General features: G+C 37.8%; 1 protein-coding gene across 1 annotated transcript; it reads right to left on the bottom strand.

Moving 5' to 3' along the window:
• Window positions 1-1,190: 1,190 nt before the first annotated feature.
• LOC308695840 (ADAMTS-like protein 2) lies at window positions 1,191-21,374 on the bottom strand (the record flags this gene model as incomplete). The annotated part of the gene is made up of 18 exons (XM_081374087.1): window positions 1,191-1,747; window positions 4,654-4,798; window positions 6,021-6,197; window positions 6,394-6,564; window positions 6,664-6,819; window positions 7,915-8,128; window positions 8,253-8,379; window positions 8,473-8,576; window positions 9,800-10,148; window positions 12,357-12,789; window positions 13,788-13,963; window positions 14,053-14,133; window positions 14,611-14,734; window positions 15,671-15,816; window positions 16,142-16,244; window positions 16,463-16,538; window positions 18,652-18,794; window positions 21,276-21,374. 18 exons carry the CDS (start codon window positions 21,372-21,374, stop codon window positions 1,626-1,628), a joined length of 2,946 nt encoding a protein of 981 aa, XP_081230213.1. The 3' UTR covers window positions 1,191-1,625.
• Between the last annotated feature and the right edge of the window lie 612 nt (window positions 21,375-21,986).

Here is a 21,986-nt window from a genome sequence, read left to right as displayed (position 1 = left end):
GGCATATTGACACCAAACTTTGTGCATGTCGTTGTCTCCACACACTAACCACACAACATCAATTTGGTAACAGCGGCACCTATTGGTCAAAATTGATAAGCAATTTCATCCTATTTCAAGTGATTAATCATATTTCAAGCATTTTTAAACGTTGCATTCATAATGCAGCAATTGAGGATTTTCACTTCCCTTGCCTCATTACCTTTGAAATGACACACTAAAAGATGCTTTCAACAAAAAATTATGATGTGCAGTGCCTTTTTTCAGGTAACTGCTTTTTCCTGCTGTCATTGCAAATGTAAATGGATTTAATTGTTTTTTTTGCAGGGCAACATTTGTGCAGAATTTCTCTCTCTTCTGGGTTGGTGTTCAAAGTGATTCTGTTAGATTTCTGGCAACAAATCCTCCAAACGTGACAGTCTCCCCACCGAACGTGACAGTCTCCACACCCAACCGAACAACTAACGATAGTCCATCAACATCTCTCACATGGTGTCTTCTTTTTTTTCTACCTCTGCTGGCAATTATTTAAAAAAAAAAAAAAAAAACCTGGACAAAATCCTTAATCTAATCAGTTTTATAGGCTTTTAGTTTAAAATTCAAATAGGTTTATATTGTTGAAGTACAATGGTGTTAAAAAAGCCATTTTTATGGTCTCAAAATATATTACATTTTTCAATGATATATTGATATTGTAACATAAATATTTTTTCTTTTAATAGGGCAACATAAAAGCCTTGTTGTACCCTACTGTCATATTTATATTTACAGTATATAATGAAGCTTGTATCAAATGTTAAGACTATGTAGCCTGTTAAATGTCAGTGTCTCGGTAGTGGGAAATTGTGCACTTTTTTTCCTATCAGATATTTTAGTAATTATCATAAATTAGGTATCATTTTAAAGCTTAAACACTCAAAACTTGAAATTAGACATTGCCTTACCATGCTTAATTTGTATCAACAACTTGGTTAGACATGTGGCTTTGATTTTGTAGCAATATGAGAGTCCAATTTTATTTTGTATAAAATAAAAAAAGTTTAGTTCAGTACATTTGCTTTCATTCATTTTACTTCTGCAAGAGTGTCTTTTACAGGTTAGTTACAAAAGCATGAATGTTTACAGTATGGGTGTAACTCTAACACAAGAGTCTGGATGTATGAAAAAAAAAAAAACACAGCCCAGATCTCAAATCCGCTTTAGTTTTATTTCTTCTTCCAGACCAAAAGTGGACACAAAATACAAACAAAAACAAAACAAAAAAACTTTGTACATACATATATCATACGATGTGTTTTGAAGTATGTAAGAGCAGAATCAAGGCTTCTACAGTACACAGGAGGAGCCTGTACAGTTGTTTGATCAGAGAACAGTGTGTCTCTATCATCAGTAGACCCACGGCTCCTCCGCAGTCCAGTTACAGGAGCTGCCTTTCCTGGGACCACTTAAGGGCCAGTGCCCTTTTGATATAGCACCTTTCTTTAAGGAGGGGAGAGTGACAGCATTGAGGGTTGGAGGGCTGGACTATGGACAGGCAGGGGTAAAGTTCTGGGTTCAGTGCGTCCAGTATATGGAGGAGGGTCTTCACATTAACTGCCAGGCCACAGTGAGGAGCCAGACAGACTCTACTGGCTCTTGTTCCTGCAGGACAGACAGCAGGCCTTCCTGTAGTACCAGTGAGTGCACAACTTCACCCGCAGGACAAGGTCACAGTTGGCGGTCGCTTTATCCTGACAAGCATCCTCAGCTGGGGAAAAATAGAACATTTTAAAAGACATCAAAGATGTGAAACTTGATTCTTACATCATTCATTTGTATGAAATAAATACATTAATTATATAATTATTATAACTTTTTAAATGTTAAAATCACAATAGCAATAAATAAATAAATAAAATGTTTTATAATGGGAAATAAGATGTCCCACGACATCTGACTACATTTCTTTGATTATTTACTGTTTATTAAATAAACTGTTGAACTGCATTCACGACTGGATCCTGAGTTATTTCCTTGGCATAATTAAGATTTCAAAAGATTGATCTGTTTGTTTGGTTTATTATATAGGACAATGTAGGAAAAAAAATGGGAGGAGAGAGGGGAACAAGACATGCAAAGGACCACAAACTTATAATTTCTTGTAATTGTGACTTTCATTTCTCGTAATTGCAATCACATAATATCTCATAATTGTGGCTTTATCACACAATTTTGCATTTATATCATCTCACATGACTTTATGGGCCTTATTTATAAAAACATACATATGCACACTGCACAGCCAGACAGAAACATAGTGTCAGCAATAGTACAAACAGCACAACTTCCTTACTTGAGTGAAAGTACAGATACTACTGGTCAAATATTACTCCATTACAAGTAAAACATTTATTTAAGTAAAAGTACAGAAGTTCTTGTTTTTAAAAGTACTTAAGTATCAAAAGTAAAAAGTACTGTAAATGTCAATGCATTGTTTTATTATTGTTGCATTGTTGTGTGTAATACTTACAGTACCTTATGCCTCCGAATCTATGCCTGCATACCTACCCTCATATCAATATCAAATTTATTTCTAGAACACAGTTCCAGAAGTGGGATTGAATGTGAGATTGAATAAGTGCACTCAGTAATGTCCACAATGGTTTCAGACACACAAATGGCTGTTCCCTCAAATAGTGCCCTATTTAACGTTTTTTGGCTTTTAGTATGAATGTTAACCTTACTGTTATCTATAAGCTAGTGTGCTCCAAAACAATGACAAAATTCGCATTTAGAAGACCAAAACTCAACGTTGAATGTCAGAATCCAACGTCAGATTGACATTAATCTCCAACGTTGGACAGACGTTGTATTGTGGTTGAAAATGAAAATCGGGTTGACGTCAGAAACCAACATCAGTAGAGTTCTGACGTCAATCTGACTTTCATTTCCAACCAAAATCATCCCCTGACTGACGTTACCACTATCTACTCAAGGACCTTGACTTTTATTGAAAGTGTTTTAACTTGCTGTATTATCTGTTGGTTCGGAAATGCCACTAAATCACAGAAAAAGATAATCAGTAAATTTAATAAGCCATCAAATTACTTGGGATAACACTACCGAGCATTGAACACATTTACAAAGACAGAATGGTGAGAAAGGTCAATAATATTGTATGTGATTACACACACCTGTTGGCATCTCATTTTAAACTACTGCCATCTAGGCGTCGTTTCTGCCCAAACCTTCTGACCAAGAACAGATCTAAATTTTTAGATTAGACTAGACTACTACTACAACTACCAATACTAGTGAAGTTAAAGTAAAAAGTTTCCAGAAAAAAATAATACTCAAGTACAGATACTCAAAAAGTGTACTAAAGTAAAGTACTCAGGTAAATGTATTTTGTTACTGTCCACCTCTGGATGTGGGCCACATCTGGTACATGTGGATTTAACGCGTACCAGATGTGGGCCGGATCTGGGCCGACACTGTGTTGCTGTCTGGGCAGATTTAAACTTAGAGTGTTGAAATCCACGTCAACGTTCATATTTATAAAAACGGTCTTTGAGGTGGAAAAGTGCTTAGCGCGACGTCAGGATCTAAGCAGACGTACACACTTTTCCTTGAGGAAGAGAGTCGAAGTCATTGCAGGTATTTGGAAGTCTAAACAATTCTTGTTGTTCGCCATTCTCAATTAAAGCATTTGGACATTGACTGGTACTCTTTTATATTTTAATGATATTAATTAGGTGGCATTTATAAGGTGGAGATCTGAAATCATTCAGCTGCGCAACATTTTAAGATCATTTGCAATGTATAGATTTCACATTTGGAAGAGGCGTACGCACATTTTCTGTGCGGACATTCGTTCTCTGAATCACCCATAGGACATTTGTTATTTTTTTGTTATAAGTATATTTGTGGCATTTTTATGCCTTTTTTAGAAACAATGAAGAGGAAAAAGAGGACCAGGACCGGTGCTGAAGTCAGGTTCAAATCCCAGGGGACTGTCTGTTTGACTAAAAAACTGGAATGGGTGGAGTGTTTGGGAAACCTGTTTGGAAACTATCATGATTTTTGCAGTTCGGCTTGTTGCACACACATTACACACTTCACCTTCATAAGGCAAGTCTTTGCAGAGATGTCTAGAAAGTGCTTTAAGTAGATCTCGATGAACATCAGCGACTGCAGGTCTGTACCATGTTCTCCCTACTAAATCTCTGACTGAGAACAAGGAATGTCACTGCTGTCCAAAAACACAAAATTGGCTGCCAAATTGACAACATGCATAATGCACTTGCCCTGCAAAGCTTAAAAACAACAAAGCATTAATCTGGTCTAAATTTCACAGGAATTAGCTTGTGTTGTGCCAAGATAGATCCACATGTGCTTTTAATTGAGCCAAGCGGTTTAACACGCACTCGTTGCTGTGTTTTATTAAAAGGTACAGCGTAAACTACTTACAACTGGCATGATCAAATAACAGCCTTGCCAGAGTGCGTCCTTATAGCATCTTTCCAAATAAAGACAGAGTGGATTTCTTTTCAATTCTCTCAGGGCCTGTCTTGTTGAAAATCTGCTGTCCGTATCCAAGCTTAGACCATCTCAAGCTGGCCTGGAAACCTCAATCTATTTGTATTGTAGTGCTGTGGTTTGCTTTAACAGTACCTGGTGGCTCAGTGGTGCAGGGCTGCACCTCACAGCTCTGTCTGGCCTCTGGTCTCAGTGTTGAATCACAGCTATGGCCCAGTTCTTCTCCTTGATAACACTTGACCTCTCGCACACGCACTCCAATCCCACATGTCTTACTGCACTGCAGGACACAGACATACACACAAACACATGTGTGAGCGGCTAACATTTTACTGAACTATTAACCAGAACAGAGAAATCACAGACTGTTTGCACTGATGACTTTCAAAGAGATGTGCAAAAGCAAATATTTTCTAAAATGTTGGTCTTACAGAAGCCCTGTAATTAGGTAACAGTCATGTGCATCAGATACCATACAGAAGTGTTTCTTAAAGTGCTGACACATTCATTTTCGGAACAAAAGATCTGTTGTCCTTGATGCATGTAGCAATCCTCACATAGAAGTCACTTTTAAGCCTGTTGGTCAATGTGGCAAATATGTGTGACCAACCTGCACATGAGCAAAATCATCAAAATTGTGGGGAACTTTTACACCGTCACATGAAATTCCAGATCATGCAGATTCCTATTTAGATGACTGGATTTCACTCGCAAAATTACCCCAAGCAAATGTGACTGCACCTTTAGGAGGCGTTCACATAGGACATGTTCTTGAGCTCACAGGTGCGATTTCATGTCTCAGAATTGAGACTTTATTTCTAGTAATTGCAACTTTTATCTCTTGTCATTTTAATTAAATCCCACAATATCTCATAACTGAGACTTTCTCTCGCAAGTTTGACTTTATATTGTCTCACAACTTAATTTCTCGTAATTGTGATTTTAAATGTCACAATTTCCTGTAATTGTGACTTTTATTTATTGTAATTGCAATTCAATTCTATACTATCTCATAATTCTGGCTTTATCGAACAATTTTGACTTTCATAATCTCAAACAACTTATTTTTGCATAACTGTGAGTTTAAATCTGACAATTTGTTGTAATTGTGACTTTATATCTCACAACTGTAACTTGATTTCTCATCATTGTGGCTTTATTTCTTGTAACTGAGGCTCCATTTCTCACTACGTGACTATGTCTCACAATTACTTTATTTCTTATTTTAAAAAGGCTTCCATAAATGATCAGTAGGATGTTGAACATCTACTCAATGGAAATCAAAATTATAACTGAGATTTTAAATTGATTTGTACAGTTAAAAAATGGCACATGACATTTTGTGTAATATTTAGAATTTTGAACTACACTGTCACAGCATGAGCCTAATATGTAAACATCCAAATGAACTTGCTACATATGGCATAAATAGAATTCTATAGAAAATATCAGATTTAATAATGAGTTTTCAAACCAGTTAAACTATAATAACCACTCCTAACCTGGGACCAGGAAGTGGTGAACCACTTGGAGCAGGGTCTCTCGAAACAGGCCACACTGTCTGCAGGCCTGAGGGATCTGTCACACATCCGTTCGGGGAACTCCTTGAACACACCACCCTCCAGCCCTGCACACACCACCTGACGCGTCTTCACCCCACGGCCACATGTGGCATTACACTGGGAATGTTCAAGACAAAATACTACAGTAAAAAACTCATACACATAGGAGCCGTGTTGTTATCGTTCACTAAAACTAAAATCAAACCAATTAAAAATATTGATAAATATTATAATAGTACATAAATAATGCTAATAACACAGCATAGGAGTTGGATGGGAAGAGTTAGCGTTCATAAACTGCAGTTCAGCTCACCTGTTCCCACTCTTGTTCCACCCAGTGGGAATGGCAGTTTTTGTCTCCGCACGGATGCACCGCCAGCGGCTTGAGCTCTGGATCACACTGCCCATCAGAAATCACCTTCCCATTACTGTTCTTACACACCACGTAGCGTCTCATCCTGCCCTCCCCACACGGCCCTGAGCACTTAGAGAGGGAGAAACAAAGACACATAATGTCATGTTTAATGGACAATCTATTTGAAGTTTCTATGTGATATTTTACAGGATGTTTTCTGAAACCCACCGGCCCCCAGTCAGAGACGGTCCACCTGCGGTCACAAGGCGGCCCCTCACACTCTCTCTGGCTGGCCGGTCTGGTGGATTCGTTACAGAGTCTGGTCTCCATGGAGCAGCGCACCTCACGGCTCCTCACCCCACGACCGCCGCACCGCGCTGAACACTGTCACAATGAAAAACACTACGGTTCCTGCCACATTCGGCTCACTATGGACGCATTTCCACAGTTATCAACATTGCAAATCATTGCAAAGTGATTAAAATTTGAATTTTTTTTAGATACACATTTATGACTCTAAACTTTGTGTTATATTACCTTGTCAGTAAATGACAAAAAAGAAATGCTGCTGCAAGGGTGTTGTGATGGGAATCTTTCTCTCTTCTGACTGCTATAATCAATCTCTCTATATTTTTCCCTCTTATGGAAAGTCGTGGAAACACTATTGTGTATTTTTTTTTATTATATTTGCTGTTTTGTCCCATTCACCACTATAGAAGTTTACCCAACTATGACGAATTTTGCTTCTGAGAACCCCGGAGATGTGGGTCCATTGGGTTTGAAAGGCACATCCCTTGTGAAAAACAAAAAGTGTGCTTAATTGTGCTGAATGTGAACTTTTACTGTACTTCAAAGTAAATGCAGATAATATAAAATTAATGAAATAAAAGACCACTTAAGTGTACTTAAAGAGAGTATACTTTTATGACTGTTTCTTAAAACACTTGATCATTACAAATGTGTAGTTACAAATATATTTAAATGCATAACATACAGGTTTTAATAGATATTTCGTATACGATAAATGTTTGTCAGTCCATTTGGCAGTACACTTTAACCATATTTCAAAGACAATAGAAGTATTGTCAAATAAATGACTTATTACATAAAAAGTTGTACTCAATTGGGTTAAAAAAGCTCTCTAAAGTTCAGCTAATTGCATTTAATATCATTTTAAACTATAATACATTTTCATTTAATTCCAATTATCATGCAATTAAGTGTCTGAAAACATTACATTCTGTACGCACTTAAGTATATTCTTTTAAAGTATATTATTTCTGTAATAAGTACTATTTTTCTCTTTTTTAATTTCCTTTCCACAAGGGTTTTCTGTAAAGCTGATTTGGAGCATACAAATAAACTGAATTGAGATCAATGCAACTAACTGTGAAGGAATATGTCAATTTTGGCATCTAATACTAAGTTCACATTCACATTTTAAATAAAGTATTGAGACTAAAGGCTTTACACACTGACCTCAGACCAGTCTGAGATCTCCCACTGTGGGCCGCAGCTTTTGCTCTTGCAGGCTTTCCGTGTCATGGGCTTCTGCAGCTCCGCAGCCTGACACAGCGCATCATACACAGTGCTGTCAAATCCCGGCGCCATCATCTTCCAGCAGCGCACCGTGCGGAACTGAAACCCCTCCCCACATGTCCGGGAACACTCGCTCCAGCGACTAGTTTCCCACCTGTCTCAGAATACAGAATACCTATCATCAACAGCATCTGCATCTATGCTTAAGAATTTACTTACTGTATAATGAAGCAAATTATATTAAACTCAATTCACAGCATGAAGTGTCAGTATCAAACCTGGGCAGGCACTCTTTCCCTGTGCAGAACTCATGTGTGGGCTCCGGCCTGGTCAAAGCGTCACAGTAGCTCTCATCCACCTCTGACCCATCATACTTCACACATAAGGCATATGAAGTGCTTATACCTACAGACACCAAGCATAAGGTCAGGTTCATTGTGTGTTTCCAAATGTGTATCAGTGTCTGTGTATATGCTCTGTGTGTGCTTGTAATTTCACCTGTGGTACACGTTGAGCTGCAGGGTGCATACGCAGATACCTTCCATCTGTACATGTCGGACATGCTGATGTCATGATCCAGAGATTCCACCTCAAACTCATTACTGCCGGAGTAGGAGAGAAAGGACAGAAAAAAGTTTGTGAGCAGTGCTGGTTCAAATGACTGATTCATTTTTTTTTTTACTTTTGACATTTGACATTTGTCACACAATTGAAATATTATGTATTATATACTATATTAAGCTTATATAGTGTTAAAATAATGTTTTTCATCAGTCAACATATTTATTCACAGGGAAAAAACAAGTATATTTTAAGGAAATAGACCTTTATATGCTATCATACAATATAGACAAAATATACAGATTTTTTTGTTTTCACTTATACATTACAGTTATGTTGTAGTTGTATAACTGTACACATTTTTTCAAATTTACTTTTTTTAAAGTAAATAAATTGGTTTAAAGAAAATTGTGTATTTTTTTTTTTTGTAAAGCAAAAAGGCAAAGTATAGAAAAAAAATCATAAAGAAAACTTAAAAAATGTATGTATGTATATATTTTACACATATTATATTTAAAAATATATTGCTAAAAGGAAAATGTTCATTATTTTGTGGTTGGGACAGTGAAAATAAACCCACAAAAACCAGCACAAAAAAAAATTCTGGTGTAGTTTGGAAAATTAATCAGAAATTAGTTATTTCGAATTAGTAATTTAATTACGATAAGACAAGAGTTTATATGGCATATGGCATTTGACTGAATAAGGTGAGACTGGCAATCCTGTTCCTGTGATTCCTGTCTTAATTCAAACTGTCCTATCAAATAAAGGCACAAAAATATAGCTTAAAAAAAAAAAAAAACTAAAGCCTGTTGTTTTAGATTACATAGGCTAAAATAGTGCACATAACTCATCAGACCATGAATTCACCCACCCTGACACTTTTGTCGCTTTCACACTTTTTTTAAGTTTAAGTCTGAACCAGAATTTGATTCATTGAACTACATTACCATCAATACAGTTACTACAGCATAAAATGTAAATCCCCTGAGTTCCTGTATATCCATAATTTAAGAAAAGGCTCATTTATGGTTCATAATTTCATGTCAACTTGCCCTCTGAGAATAAAACATTGAAGGCTGGGAAAGGAAAAGCTTTCTACCTTTTTTCTACCCTAACAAGCACATCTGTGGAAAGGATGCATTGACGTTTTGAAAGATTGGTGCACATTTCCATTCATAACAACTCAAGCCAGACCATGGCAATAAATATGTCAGAGCATTCATTAAAAGGCTCAATCCGCTCAAAATGCCCTCTGTCTGACCTCTCGCTGTGGGGGGTCTGCACTGGCTCCACCTGGTGGAGCAGGAGAAGGTTGGACTGGTGCTTTGTGGAGTCATTAGTCCTGGGCTCAGGCTGAGACTCTCCATCTGAACCGTGCATGTCCAGGCTGCCCGGGTAAATCTCCAGTGTCAGGCTGTTGTCCAGTGAAGAGCTGGAGTTGAGCTTGATGATGGCACAACCTGAGAGTGCAGAACCGTCCTTACAGGGCTGTCTGGAGCCTGAGGGCCATTGCGCCCCATCATAGAAGAGACTCTTCAGAACTGGCATAGAGGTGTGATTGGAGTCACTGGAACTAGACGAATCACCGTCAATCAAGTTGGAATCAGGACCTGGACAACAGCAAAGCATGCTTAAATGTGAAATCTGTCAATTAGTCCATGAAATTTTAGCTAAGATTAGATTTCCTTGCTATTATAAATGTTCTTTTTACAGTATATGCACTTAACAATTTGGATTTTTTTTTCAATTATTTCTACAGAATGTACTATAGAAAAATTGACTATATTTAATAATAAAATATACACTACCGTTCAAAAGTCTGGGCCTGGGGTATGTTCTTTAAAAGAAATTAATACTTCTATTCAGCAAGCAAAGATGCATTAAATTGATAAAAAGTTATTTATTTAAAAAAATATTTTATATTAAAAATAAAATGTATTTTATAAAAGATTTCTATTTCAAATAAATGCTGTATCATTAAAAATGTATCACGGTTTCAAAAAAAAATTCAACATTGACAATCATAAGAAATTATAATGAGTTCTGAAGCATCATGTGACACTGAAGACTGTAGTCCAGCTTCACAGGAATATATTACTTTACATACATATATATATATATATATACTCACCTAAAGGATTATTAGGAACACCTGTTCAATTTCTCATTAATGCAATTATATATCAACCAATCACATGGCAGCTGCTTCAATGCATTTAGGGGTGTGGTCCTGGTCAAGACAATCTCCTGAACTCCAAACTGAATGTCAGAATGGGAAAGAAAGGTGATTTAAGCAATTTTGAGCGTGGCATGGTTGTTGGTGCCAGACGGGCCAGTCTGAGTATTTCACAATCTGCTCAGTTACTGGGATTTTCACGCACAACCATTTCTAGGGTTTACAAAGAATGGTGTGAAAAGGGAAAAACATCCAGTATGCGGCAGTCCTGTGGGCGAAAATGCCTTGTTGATGCTAGAGGTCAGAGGAGAATGGGCCGACTGATTCAAGCTGATAGAAGAGCAACTTTGACTGAAATAACCACTCGTTACAACCGAGGTATGCAGCAAAGCATTTGTGAAGCCACAACACGCACAACCTTGAGGCGGATGGGCTACAACAGCAGAAGACCCCACCGGGTACCACTCATCTCCACTACAAATAGGAAAAAGAGGCTACAATTTGCACGAGCTCACCAAAATTGGACAGTTGAAGACTGGAAAAATGTTGCCTGGTCTGATGAGTCTCGATTTCTGTTGAGACATTCAGATGGTAGAGTCAGAATTTGGCGTAAACAGAATGAGAACATGGATCCATCATGCCTTGTTACCACTGTGCAGGCTGGTGGTGGTGGTGTAATGGTGTGGGGGATGTTTTCTTGGCACACTTTAGGCCCCTTAGTGCCAATTGGGCATCGTTTAAATGCCACGGCCTACCTGAGCACTGTTTCTGACCATGTCCATCCCTTTATGACCACCATGTACCCATCCTCTGATGGCTACTTCCAGCAGGATAATGCACCATGTCACAAAGCTCGAATCATTTCAAATTGGTTTCTTGAACATGACAATGAGTTCACTGTACTAAAATGGCCCCCACAGTCACCAGATCTCAACCCAATAGAGCATCTTTGGGATGTGGTGGAACGGGAGCTTCGTGCCCCGGATGTGCATCCCACAAATCTCCATCAACTGCAAGATGCTATCCTATCAATATGGGCCAACATTTCTAAAGAATGCTTTCAGCACCTTGTTGAATCAATGCCACGTAGAATTAAGGCAGTTCTGAAGGCGAAAGGGGGTCAAACACAGTATTAGTATGGTGTTCCTAATAATCCTTTAGGTAAGTGTATATATATATATATATATATATATATATATATATATATATATATATATTAAAATAGAAAACAGTTATTTAAATCGTAATAATATTGCACAATATTAATGTGTATACCATGTGTGTTTTGATCAAATAAACGCATCCATAGTGAGCATAAGAGACTTCTTTCAAAAACATTTAAAAAATATCTTACTGACCCCAAAGTTTTGAAAGGTAGTGTATATAATTGTACAATGAACAATGTTTGTTTCATATTGGCAAAATATTCCCGCATTTACATCAATCATGAACCATACTGTAGTTCACATGAACAGAACCCCCTTTTCCGAACAGACCCACGGGTAATTCCCAAGCAAAACAGCTTTTACACAAATCAGACTAAACTAAACTTTACCCTTGTCTGCACCAAAACCTCTAATGTGAAAGCAGAATGAAATGCCAACGAATGAACCCAAAAAGTTTCCCCCTTAAAATGACTTACCAAAACTGCCTTGTGCCTCAAGATGGTGCATTTCATCATCAAGCTCGTTCTGGAGGACCTCACTGGCAGGTCTAAACAACACCAGACCAGGGAGCTCACTGAAGTTTACAGAGGCCTGAAGTCCCCACAACAGCTCCTCATGGCCCACATGCACCTCCACGTTATCTTGGGCTACCAAAGAACTGCTCTGATTGTCTTTCTTTCCATATTCCTTACGAGCCTCGATTTCATTATGAGTGGAGAAGAGCTCCGTAGAGGACGCGTTAACCTTCTGCTCTGCCAATGAAGGGTCTTTGGATGTCTTTGACATCAGATTGCTTATTTGAGGTTGCTCAGGGGTGGAGGCCATGGGAGGTGCCGCTCTCAACTCTGGAGCTCGAGGAACTGTGTATTCATATGTGATGTGAGGCATCTTTCCATTGAGGTTGTAATACTGCACATAAACATACAAAGAAAAAAAACAGACTGTACTTAAAAAAGTCAAGCCACATTTATTATCGCTTTATAGATTGTTTTAAAGCAGCTTCACATTATTAAACAGGAGAATAACAGTGTTAATGTAAAATTTATCAGTTATGACACAAATTCAATTTTAGCTGTAAAAATACCCTACAAGAAGATAATAGCATCATTATTTAGCACAATTTAATTCAATGTTGTTTCAGTTCAGTTCTATAAATGCCAGTGTTGCAAAGTTCATCAATTATGAAACAAGCTCTGCTGAAGACAACAGTGTCATTCAGCTCAAGTCAGTTCAATGTTGATTCAATTCTGTTATAATAGTGTTGATGTTGCAAAGTTACAGTTATTATTCAGCTCAATTCTGTTCAAATTTTCTTCTCATCCGATAGTGTCAGTGCAGTTAAATATTACTAAAGGATTAGTTGACTTCAGAATTAAAATTTCCTGAATGATTTACTCACGTCATCCAAGCTGTGGATGTCTTTCCTTCTTCAGTCGAAAAGAAATTAAGGTTTTTGGGAAAACATTCGCATTTTTTAAAAGGGAAACATTCGCTAGTGCAAGATGAGCATTTGTGGTTAAAAAGTATATAAATGTAAAAAAAAAATTTTTCAAGGAAATGACAGATAGTTTCGCTAGATAAGACCCTTATTTGTCGGCTGGGATCGTGTAGAGCTCTTTGAAGCTGCATTGAAACTGCAATTTGGACCTTCAAACCGTTGTACCCCATTGAAGTCCACTATATGGAGAAAAATCCTGGAATGTTTTCTTCAAAAACCTTAATTTCTTTTCGACTGAAGACAGAAAGACATGAACATCTTGGATGATGTGGGGGGACATTTTAATTCTGAAGTGAACCAATCCTGTCTTTAATTATATATACTACATGCTGTCTGAGATATTATCAGATGGTCACATATGAGATAAAATAAAAACATGGTTGTGATTTTTACATACCTATATACCTACCATGACATTCAGGGCCTGATGTGTGGGACCCTGAGCCATGATGTACTCAAAGCCATCAGATAAGAGGTTAGCCGGCCTCCTATACTTGAAGACCGTCCCAGCAACATGGAAGTTCTGTGGATTGTCAATCACACTGTTCCCATTGAAGAAGAAGTGACCAGCTTCATCAGAGAGAGCTAGAAGATAATGAAAGATACATTTAATCACTCTTTATTGTTCTCTTTGGCCACCAGAATTTTGACTGATCCACCAATGGAACTCTGACCCAAAATATTTTCAGTTTTCCGCCGCTCTATGATTTGGATATCAGTGGCACCAACTGGTATATTGGTTATGAACACATAACCTAAAGACACAAAGACAAACGAAAACATTTGAAATTATTTGCTAAAATAATGCTTGTGTTTAATGACTGTGTCAAATGAAACATCCATCCAAAAATAAAAATAATTGTCATTATTGACTCACCCGATCTCATTCCAAACCCATATGACTTTCTTTGTTCTGTAGAACATAAAAGATATGTTGAAGAATGTTGGTAACCAACAGTTTCTGTTCTCAATTACTTCTATTGTATGGACAAAAAACAACAACAATGGTTGTCAATGGGAACCAAATCTGTTTGGTTACCAACATTCTTCAAAATATTTGTTTTCTGTGCTCTGCAGAAGAAAGAAATTCATACAAGTTTGGAAGAATGTGAGGGTGAGTAAATGATGACAGAATTTTAATTTTGGGGTGAACTATTCCTTTAATTTATTAAATGCATGGAAAAAAGGATACAGATGGTCTAATCAACCCTTAATGCTAACATAAGATATACCTAACTGTGTGATCCCTTTCCGGTAAGATCCTGAGACACGATAACAAGAACCTCCGTTTCCACCACAGACTCCACATTTGTCTATGGTTTTACTGGAATACAATTTCCCATCACACCCTACTACCTGCAACAAAGACAACAGAACAGTTAGCACTGAACTGAAAGTTTACAGTGATCACTTTACGACACCAAAGAGCTTAAATCAGCCGGTTGCATAAAATGCTTAGACTAGTCTTAAAATTTAGTCACCTAATTTTTTTTTCCAAGACTGGTCATAACTTTTTAAAGTCAGTTACATGAGATGGTAGATCGGTCTAATCTGAATTGGAAAAGTTAGATGGAAATTACCCGTTGGTTAACAGTAAGTGGGTCAAACTAGTTCTTGAGACATAGTCTTAACATAGTTGCTAAGTTTATGCAATAGGCCCCCTCCATCCCTGATCTCCATCCCATTAGGACACACTTCCTTTTAATTTCCTCTATTGTTACATTCAGATTACCTTTGCTGCTATCTAACACTAATTTGAAGTTAATTTTTAAAATCACTAATAGCTTAATAACACTGTTAAATGTAATCTCTAGAAATACTAAAATTAATTTCTAATTTTCTTTTTTTATATTATAATGTAGTGATGCCTAAATACATGTGTAGTAAACAATTTTATTTTAATTTTTTTCAGTTTTTTTTAAAGGTCCACTATGTAACTGGACAAAAGTAATTTTGATACTGGGGGTTAGTTATTTTAATTGTCAGACCTAACAAGCAAATAATTATCGGTCAGAATTTTAAATATTAGTACATAATCAATTTTTCCATGTCTGGCTTTATTATAAATGTCGGATAAATTTAAGTGTGAGCTTATTGATGATTCATGATTTCTACACAAAACGGTTAGCTGAGACCCAATGCTATCAACAAATAAAAATTCAATTAAAAAACTCCTTTTGATAGAATGTCAAGCATCCTACATATATCATTAACGTAGCCTTCTCGTCTTTCAGAACCTTGGCTTCTTGAAGCTTGGAAATAATCTTTGCACCAAATATTATTCTGACACACCTGACACTGTCCCTCGATGCAAACGCCCTGGTAGATGCCGTCCCTGCAGAAGGTCCCGTCATGGGCAGGCACCAACAGCTGCCTTTCTCCTGTGGTTGTGGTGCACTGGAGGTCACATGGCTTATTGGAGATGTTGATGTAATCATCTGAACAGGAGGTGACATCAGCAAAACATCATTACGATCTAGGCTTTAGAGAATTCCTCTAGAGATAATAGGTATTTATGGCATTGAGAGGCCTCTTTTGTACATAGGGGACTATGGGCTGAGGAAATAATCCTAAAGGGGCATCTGTGAGCTATAATAGAGCTGGCCAGGGGCCAAGACAAGAAATTCAGAAGAGTCTAGAACACTGAAAGGCTAAAAGATGGAGAAGGAGAGCAAATTAACTCAGAACACTAGAACACTAAAAAAAAAAAACAGAGAAAGAGAGTGAGGTGGAAAAAGAAAACACTGAGGGACGTTTTTTTACCCGGATAAAGTGGAACCCACTCATAGTGCTTCCTGCCGAAGGCTTTGGCATTGAATTGAGAGCACTGGTGCTGTTTGAAGCTGGTTCTGCTGTTTGGGCACGGCTAGGCAAACATCCAGACAACAATAAAGACACAGCTCGTGAGCCAGGCAGCAGGTCAAACAGCCTGCAGATATTAGAGCTTCAAGCCAACATGTGTAAAAATGCACAGTTATGCCAGTTGGCCTGGATGGAGTATTCCACCCAGTAAACACAGTCACATTATGGGTTATAATTGAATTATACACAAGCATCTTTATGAAGATAAACTTTAGGTCATACCTGGTTTGTACACAGCTGATACTGTTTGGATGGTCCAGTGCAGAAGGAACTGTTGATGTTGTGTGTCGACGTCAGTCTGAAAACAGTTCATCTGTATATAAGTCCATCTTGACGGGACATAACATTTTTACTCATTCATGAAAGGATCTGCTATGGCGGACAACCGATAAATGGGCGACATTAAAATTCTTTACTATTCCCTCTTAAAAAATAAAACACTTTGAGATCTGTCATTTTAAATGCTACAAGTGAATTAAGGCATCGCAACATGATAAAAAAATGGAAATTAATTTTGAAATTAGTTTAAGATTATATTTAACAGTTTTATTAGTGTTTTTAAAGATTAACTTTTAATGGGCATTAGATGGCGACAAAGGTGATCTAAATATAAAAATAGGGGAAATGAGCAGCACAATTAAATATCTAATATCAGCAAATACCAATAAATCTTTAATATGGACTGATAACCTTTATGGATCGATATTCCTAGAAAATAACAATGTTATTTCAGGGTTTTTTTGATATATCATTCCTATATAAAAAAAAAACTGACACCAGGACTGTACCAAACCAGTCAAGGCTGGGATTTTTTGGGGTTAGCACTGGTCTAGTGTTTATTCAGCTTTGGACCAGTGTTATTTTAGTATTTATATTAGCCTATAGTTTTTTATTAATATTTTTAATTAGCTTTAATTACATTTTTTGTCATCGTCATGTGCTTTTGTCTTTTTTTTAAATATTCCACTTTGGGTTCGTTTTTATTTCGGTTTTAGTTTCAGTTCAGTATTAGCATTTATTTATTTCCAGTAAGCAATTTTAGTGCTTCATATCAAACTTATTTCAGTTAGATGTCAAGGCAAATTTTCTAATTGCTGTTTAGTTAAAAGTTGTTAATCTTATATTTATTGACTTTTGTTAATTTAAATGAAGCTAAAATAAAATAAAAAATAAATGTGTTTAATAGTTTGTGTTTTAGTTAACGATAATAACCCTACTGGGAACATTAGCACACCAGCATCCCATACTGGTGGTAACCAGCATGCAAAACACAGCATATGCCACTGGGATCTCTCTAAACGTATCCGTATATGATTCTCCTCATCTTTCTAGCTCTCTCCGTTCCCTCCCCCCACACACACACCTTACGCTGCCTCCACCATACTGGGAAGTGCTAATGGGAGCCAGCTGGACTGGCTCAGCCAGGGCCCTTATCTTCAATGGAATCTCCTCAAAATGTTTGACCATTTGCTTTAAGAGCCATTTTATAAATATGTTTGTCATTCTGAGCAGAATTCCCTGTGTCATGTGGGCCAGTGGATTGATTTTAATTCCACATGACATTCCTCTGGGTGCTCTGGAGGATATTAGTCAAAGGGGAATTCTCTCCCACTTCCCCCCTTTCTCATGTGAGGGTTCACTTGGGTTAGTCTGCGTTCTGGTATAGGCTGAGGAAGGGAAACTGTTTTATACACGGTTTATCTTCAATGGATGGGACAATTGTTCACTATTTTCTCTCTTTCTTTGAAGAAAATAATAAACTAAAATAAATACTAAACATAAATAAATTCGTTAAAAAAGAATAATAATATTAATAATTAAAGTCCCCATGGGGCAAAATTGACAAATCTTTTTTGTTAATGAAATATTGCTGTATTTATTATTAATAACTTATCAATGCACATCATTATTTTTTTAAATCCATGTGCTCTCATAATCTCTTCTCTGATGATGTTTACTGGCGTGAGGACTGGACAACCTTTCACTCACATGAGATCACAGCAATAGCAAACCACAACTATCAAAAGATCCAATCAAAATCAAGTCCCATGTCCTACATTCTTTCTTGTTTGAGAAGCCGTTTGACTCGGACATACATCGCAATAGGGCAGAAAAGACTTTCACAACTTCCGTTTCATGCTGACTTTAAATGTAAACCAGTTACAGATCAAAATTGTCCATGAAATCAAAGTAAAAAACATTAAAGAGAGACTGAGAATTCAGGGCCAAATAATCCAACATTAAATGAATTTTGTTAGTTGATCGTGAGTGACATTACCCGGTGTGAAAAGTGGGTTCAGACCAGGGTCAAAATGACAGTCACTTCTGATTAGTACAGATTCAGAGGGTCTTTTTTCCTCGGGTGAGCTGGATCTGAATGAGCATGTGTGTACAAGTTAAAAGTGGTTTACCTCTGCTGCAGACAGTGACGCTCTTGAGAGCGCACTCCTCCTCCGCAGGTACGGGAACAGGTGGACCAGCTGCTCCATTCACCCCACCACTGAGCTACCTCGTCTGGCTGCCTCTGGAAATCATCCCTCCCCTCACTGCTGTCCTGGCAAAGACAGAGACACAGTGCTTCACTGCTGCACACTTGCATGATAACATGGAAAATCTGTAAACAATGGCAATTATTTTCAGACACAACGACTTCTCTGTGTAACTTGTGGGTAAAAGCTGTCATGACTCTCAAGGCACTAATATAAGTCAAATGTTGTTGTAGTACAGGTCTTGTTTACTACAGTATGTAGTATTAACTCAAGTATTAAAAACTTTTAAGACAAAAAGCAACTCAAGACACATTCATAAATAAAACAGAGAGAATAGAGAATAGAGAGCAGAATAAAAAAAGAAAAATAGGACAGTAAGGAAAACACTTTGGCTGAAATTGGAAACAGACTGGCTGTCTATGAATTCAGAAACTCAGACAAGCCTAGACATTAAAGATGAGATAGACTTTGTTACTTAAGAGAGAGAGAGAGAGAGAGAGATGAGTGGAGGGCAGTTTTAGGGAAGAGATGGAGACGAAGGTGGATGGAGCCCCCCTAACGGCCCAGATGAAAGGGCAAGCGGCTGTAGGCAAATTAAGCAGACTCCTGTTGTCTAGACAGCAGGTTAATCACTCCTCTTCAAGCCGTGCATCAGTGAGCTTTAACACAGCACAGGCACGGCTCCTTGGAAAGTCTTGTGAAGCTCTCAAAGAGAAGAGCTGCCCAGCATGGTTGATCTCAAACCAGCTTTAATGGTCAACGTTTGGATTTTGGTATAAGGAGGCGGATTTACACAAAGACCATTTTCTTCCTAGAGCTTTATGCACCCGTTGACCCATCCTGAATAGTGTGCTGTTCAGTCCACAACTGACATTTGGAAAGTTATGGTATATTTAAGCATGAAAGTGACATTTTGACAAAGATGTGCACATAGCTGTGTCTTTTTTCACGACTGAATCTCTTTAGAAGCATGATTACAGTAGAATACGGACTAATATGACCCTTAAAGCAAGAACACTGACTATTACTGCAGGCTTGTAGAAATGCATAATCATGGGATGTTTTGTAGTAGGCTAAGGAGGTTTGGCAGCCCCCCTCTACAAACCCAAACAGCTTGGCTAGAGCCACAGTATCCCCCGCCCCAAACACAGGGGATCTTAAGGGGATCTTGTCCAAACAAGGGTCTGCATGCCCATATGTTTTTTATCTGAATGCCCTCTAGATGTTTATATTCTAAATAGACAATAGACTTTTCCCCACTTTCTAATGCAGTCCTGGAGACCCCCTATGGAGACCACATGGGCCCAATGAGTTTCGAAATGTCACTTCAGTTGAGTTTAGTCTGCTGATGCTAGAACACGGCGCCGGTTAGGTCGAACTGGTTATATTGACATTCTGAATGAGCATCAAAACATATTTTATAGTAACAGTATTGCTTTCAAACAACATGTAGGCTATGGCTATAACGCCCATAAATGTTAGACCAAACAACTGAGCGAATAACAATGCTCTATTTATGGACAACCATAGGGATTCGTGAACGAATCGTTCTTTTGATTCGGATCTTTTTTAGTAAATCGGTAGAAAGACCTGTTACAAAACCTGTTTGAACCATTCACGAAACGGACTGAATCAGCGCCAGCGGTTCTCGAGTCAACTTTGAAACCGCTCTATCGAAAATGTGGGAAAAAATAGGATGTTTAATAGTAATAATGACAGCTTTATAAACACAGATGTTGGTTTTAAGAAATAACATCAAAAACGTTTCCAGCCGAGCGATTTAAATTAATTTTAACCAGTTTAGTATAACGTTAAATAGGCTACCAATTATATTTACGATCAAAACGACTTTTGTCAAGATGTGCTGAATAATGCCTGGAACAAAACGAACTGAACACAAGAAAATAACCCCCCAGAGCACAGCGTGTAAACTAACAGAATAATAGCAACGTGCGGTGACGTAAATGTCGACTGAATCAGTCTTTTAGCAAGGTGCTTTGAAAATAACCGTTCGAAAGAACCGATTCACGGAAATGAGTCGGACTTCCCATCACTAGATTCACCTCGAATCAACTCAAACATGCAACAGAAAGAAAAGTTGTCACCGGCACGGAGTACAGAAGGCAAGTGAAAAAGACATTTTCAATAGGCAAATAAAAAATTGGGCTCACGGTGTGCTATTCTCGCGAATGACTAAAACGTGCGTGTGGGTTAATAAATCGCGAAAAAAAAGTAATATTAATGTGCAGTTTTAATTTGGGAAATTCCAGACATAAAAACTCTGTCTGGGCTTTGATCTCAGAATCCGAATGAGCTCAAAACGCGGTATAAAAGAGCAATGCCGTGCTCGTGGACGTGGTCAAACCCGTGTTTTGGTGTGAAAGTTTGACGTTACTCCCGCCACAGACTGGCTCTTCTCGCTTCCCGCATTTTAACCGGCATTTGTAACTGAGCGCTTATTCAAAGCAGCGTTAGTAGATCAAGCGTACGACTTCAAGCCCAAAGAGTGTTTCACAGCGATATATACAAAAATGAACGCGATTTACCTTAACATTTGCACCTGCTGCTGTATTAATAATCCATAAGTGTAAGACAAAGTAGTGTAGTAGAATATGTCCGAATCTTGCAGTCCAGAGACAGTACATGGTTCATTTGAGAACAAGGAGACCTCGCCCCCCTGATCTTAACCAAAGACTAAAGAGAGAGAGGGGCTCGCACTTTGAGGTCTAACGGTGAACCAAAGCCTTGATGCATTAATGGCTTTACAACCTGCTGGAAGAAAAGAAAGGGGGCTGGTCAGACCTACTGTGATTGACCTTGTAAATTTCAAAGTACAGCATCCATCTCTATGAGGACCCAGAAACAGAAGTTTGCCTACATTAGTCATGTAACTGGTCTGAGTGAACTACTACTAATAACAGGACAAAGTTCCACAAAGGCTACTAGCTCACTCACAATCACCTGGCATGTTTTAACATGATATCCTGATCACAGCCTGTCAGTTTTATGCTATTGACATATTCTTTATAATTAATTCGAGCCATAAACATGTGTAGAAGAAAATGTTATAATCTTAAGGGGTTATTGGACCATTTCCATGTAGCAAACTGCTTTTATTATGCTCAATGGCTGTAACATGATGCTTACTTTCCCCTCGAAATGAACATTGTCAGTTACAATATGAAATATAGCCTATTCAAGTCCATCTTTTGGATATTATGATGCATATCATTATGTGATGAACTACTGCACTGAAT

The sequence above is a fragment of the Scardinius erythrophthalmus genome (genome assembly GCF_964197995.2).
Source record: "Scardinius erythrophthalmus genome assembly, chromosome: 9".
NCBI lineage: Eukaryota > Metazoa > Chordata > Actinopteri > Cypriniformes > Leuciscidae > Scardinius > Scardinius erythrophthalmus.
Note: the sequence above shows the minus strand (reverse complement) of the source record. Positions and strands in the feature narration are given on the sequence as shown.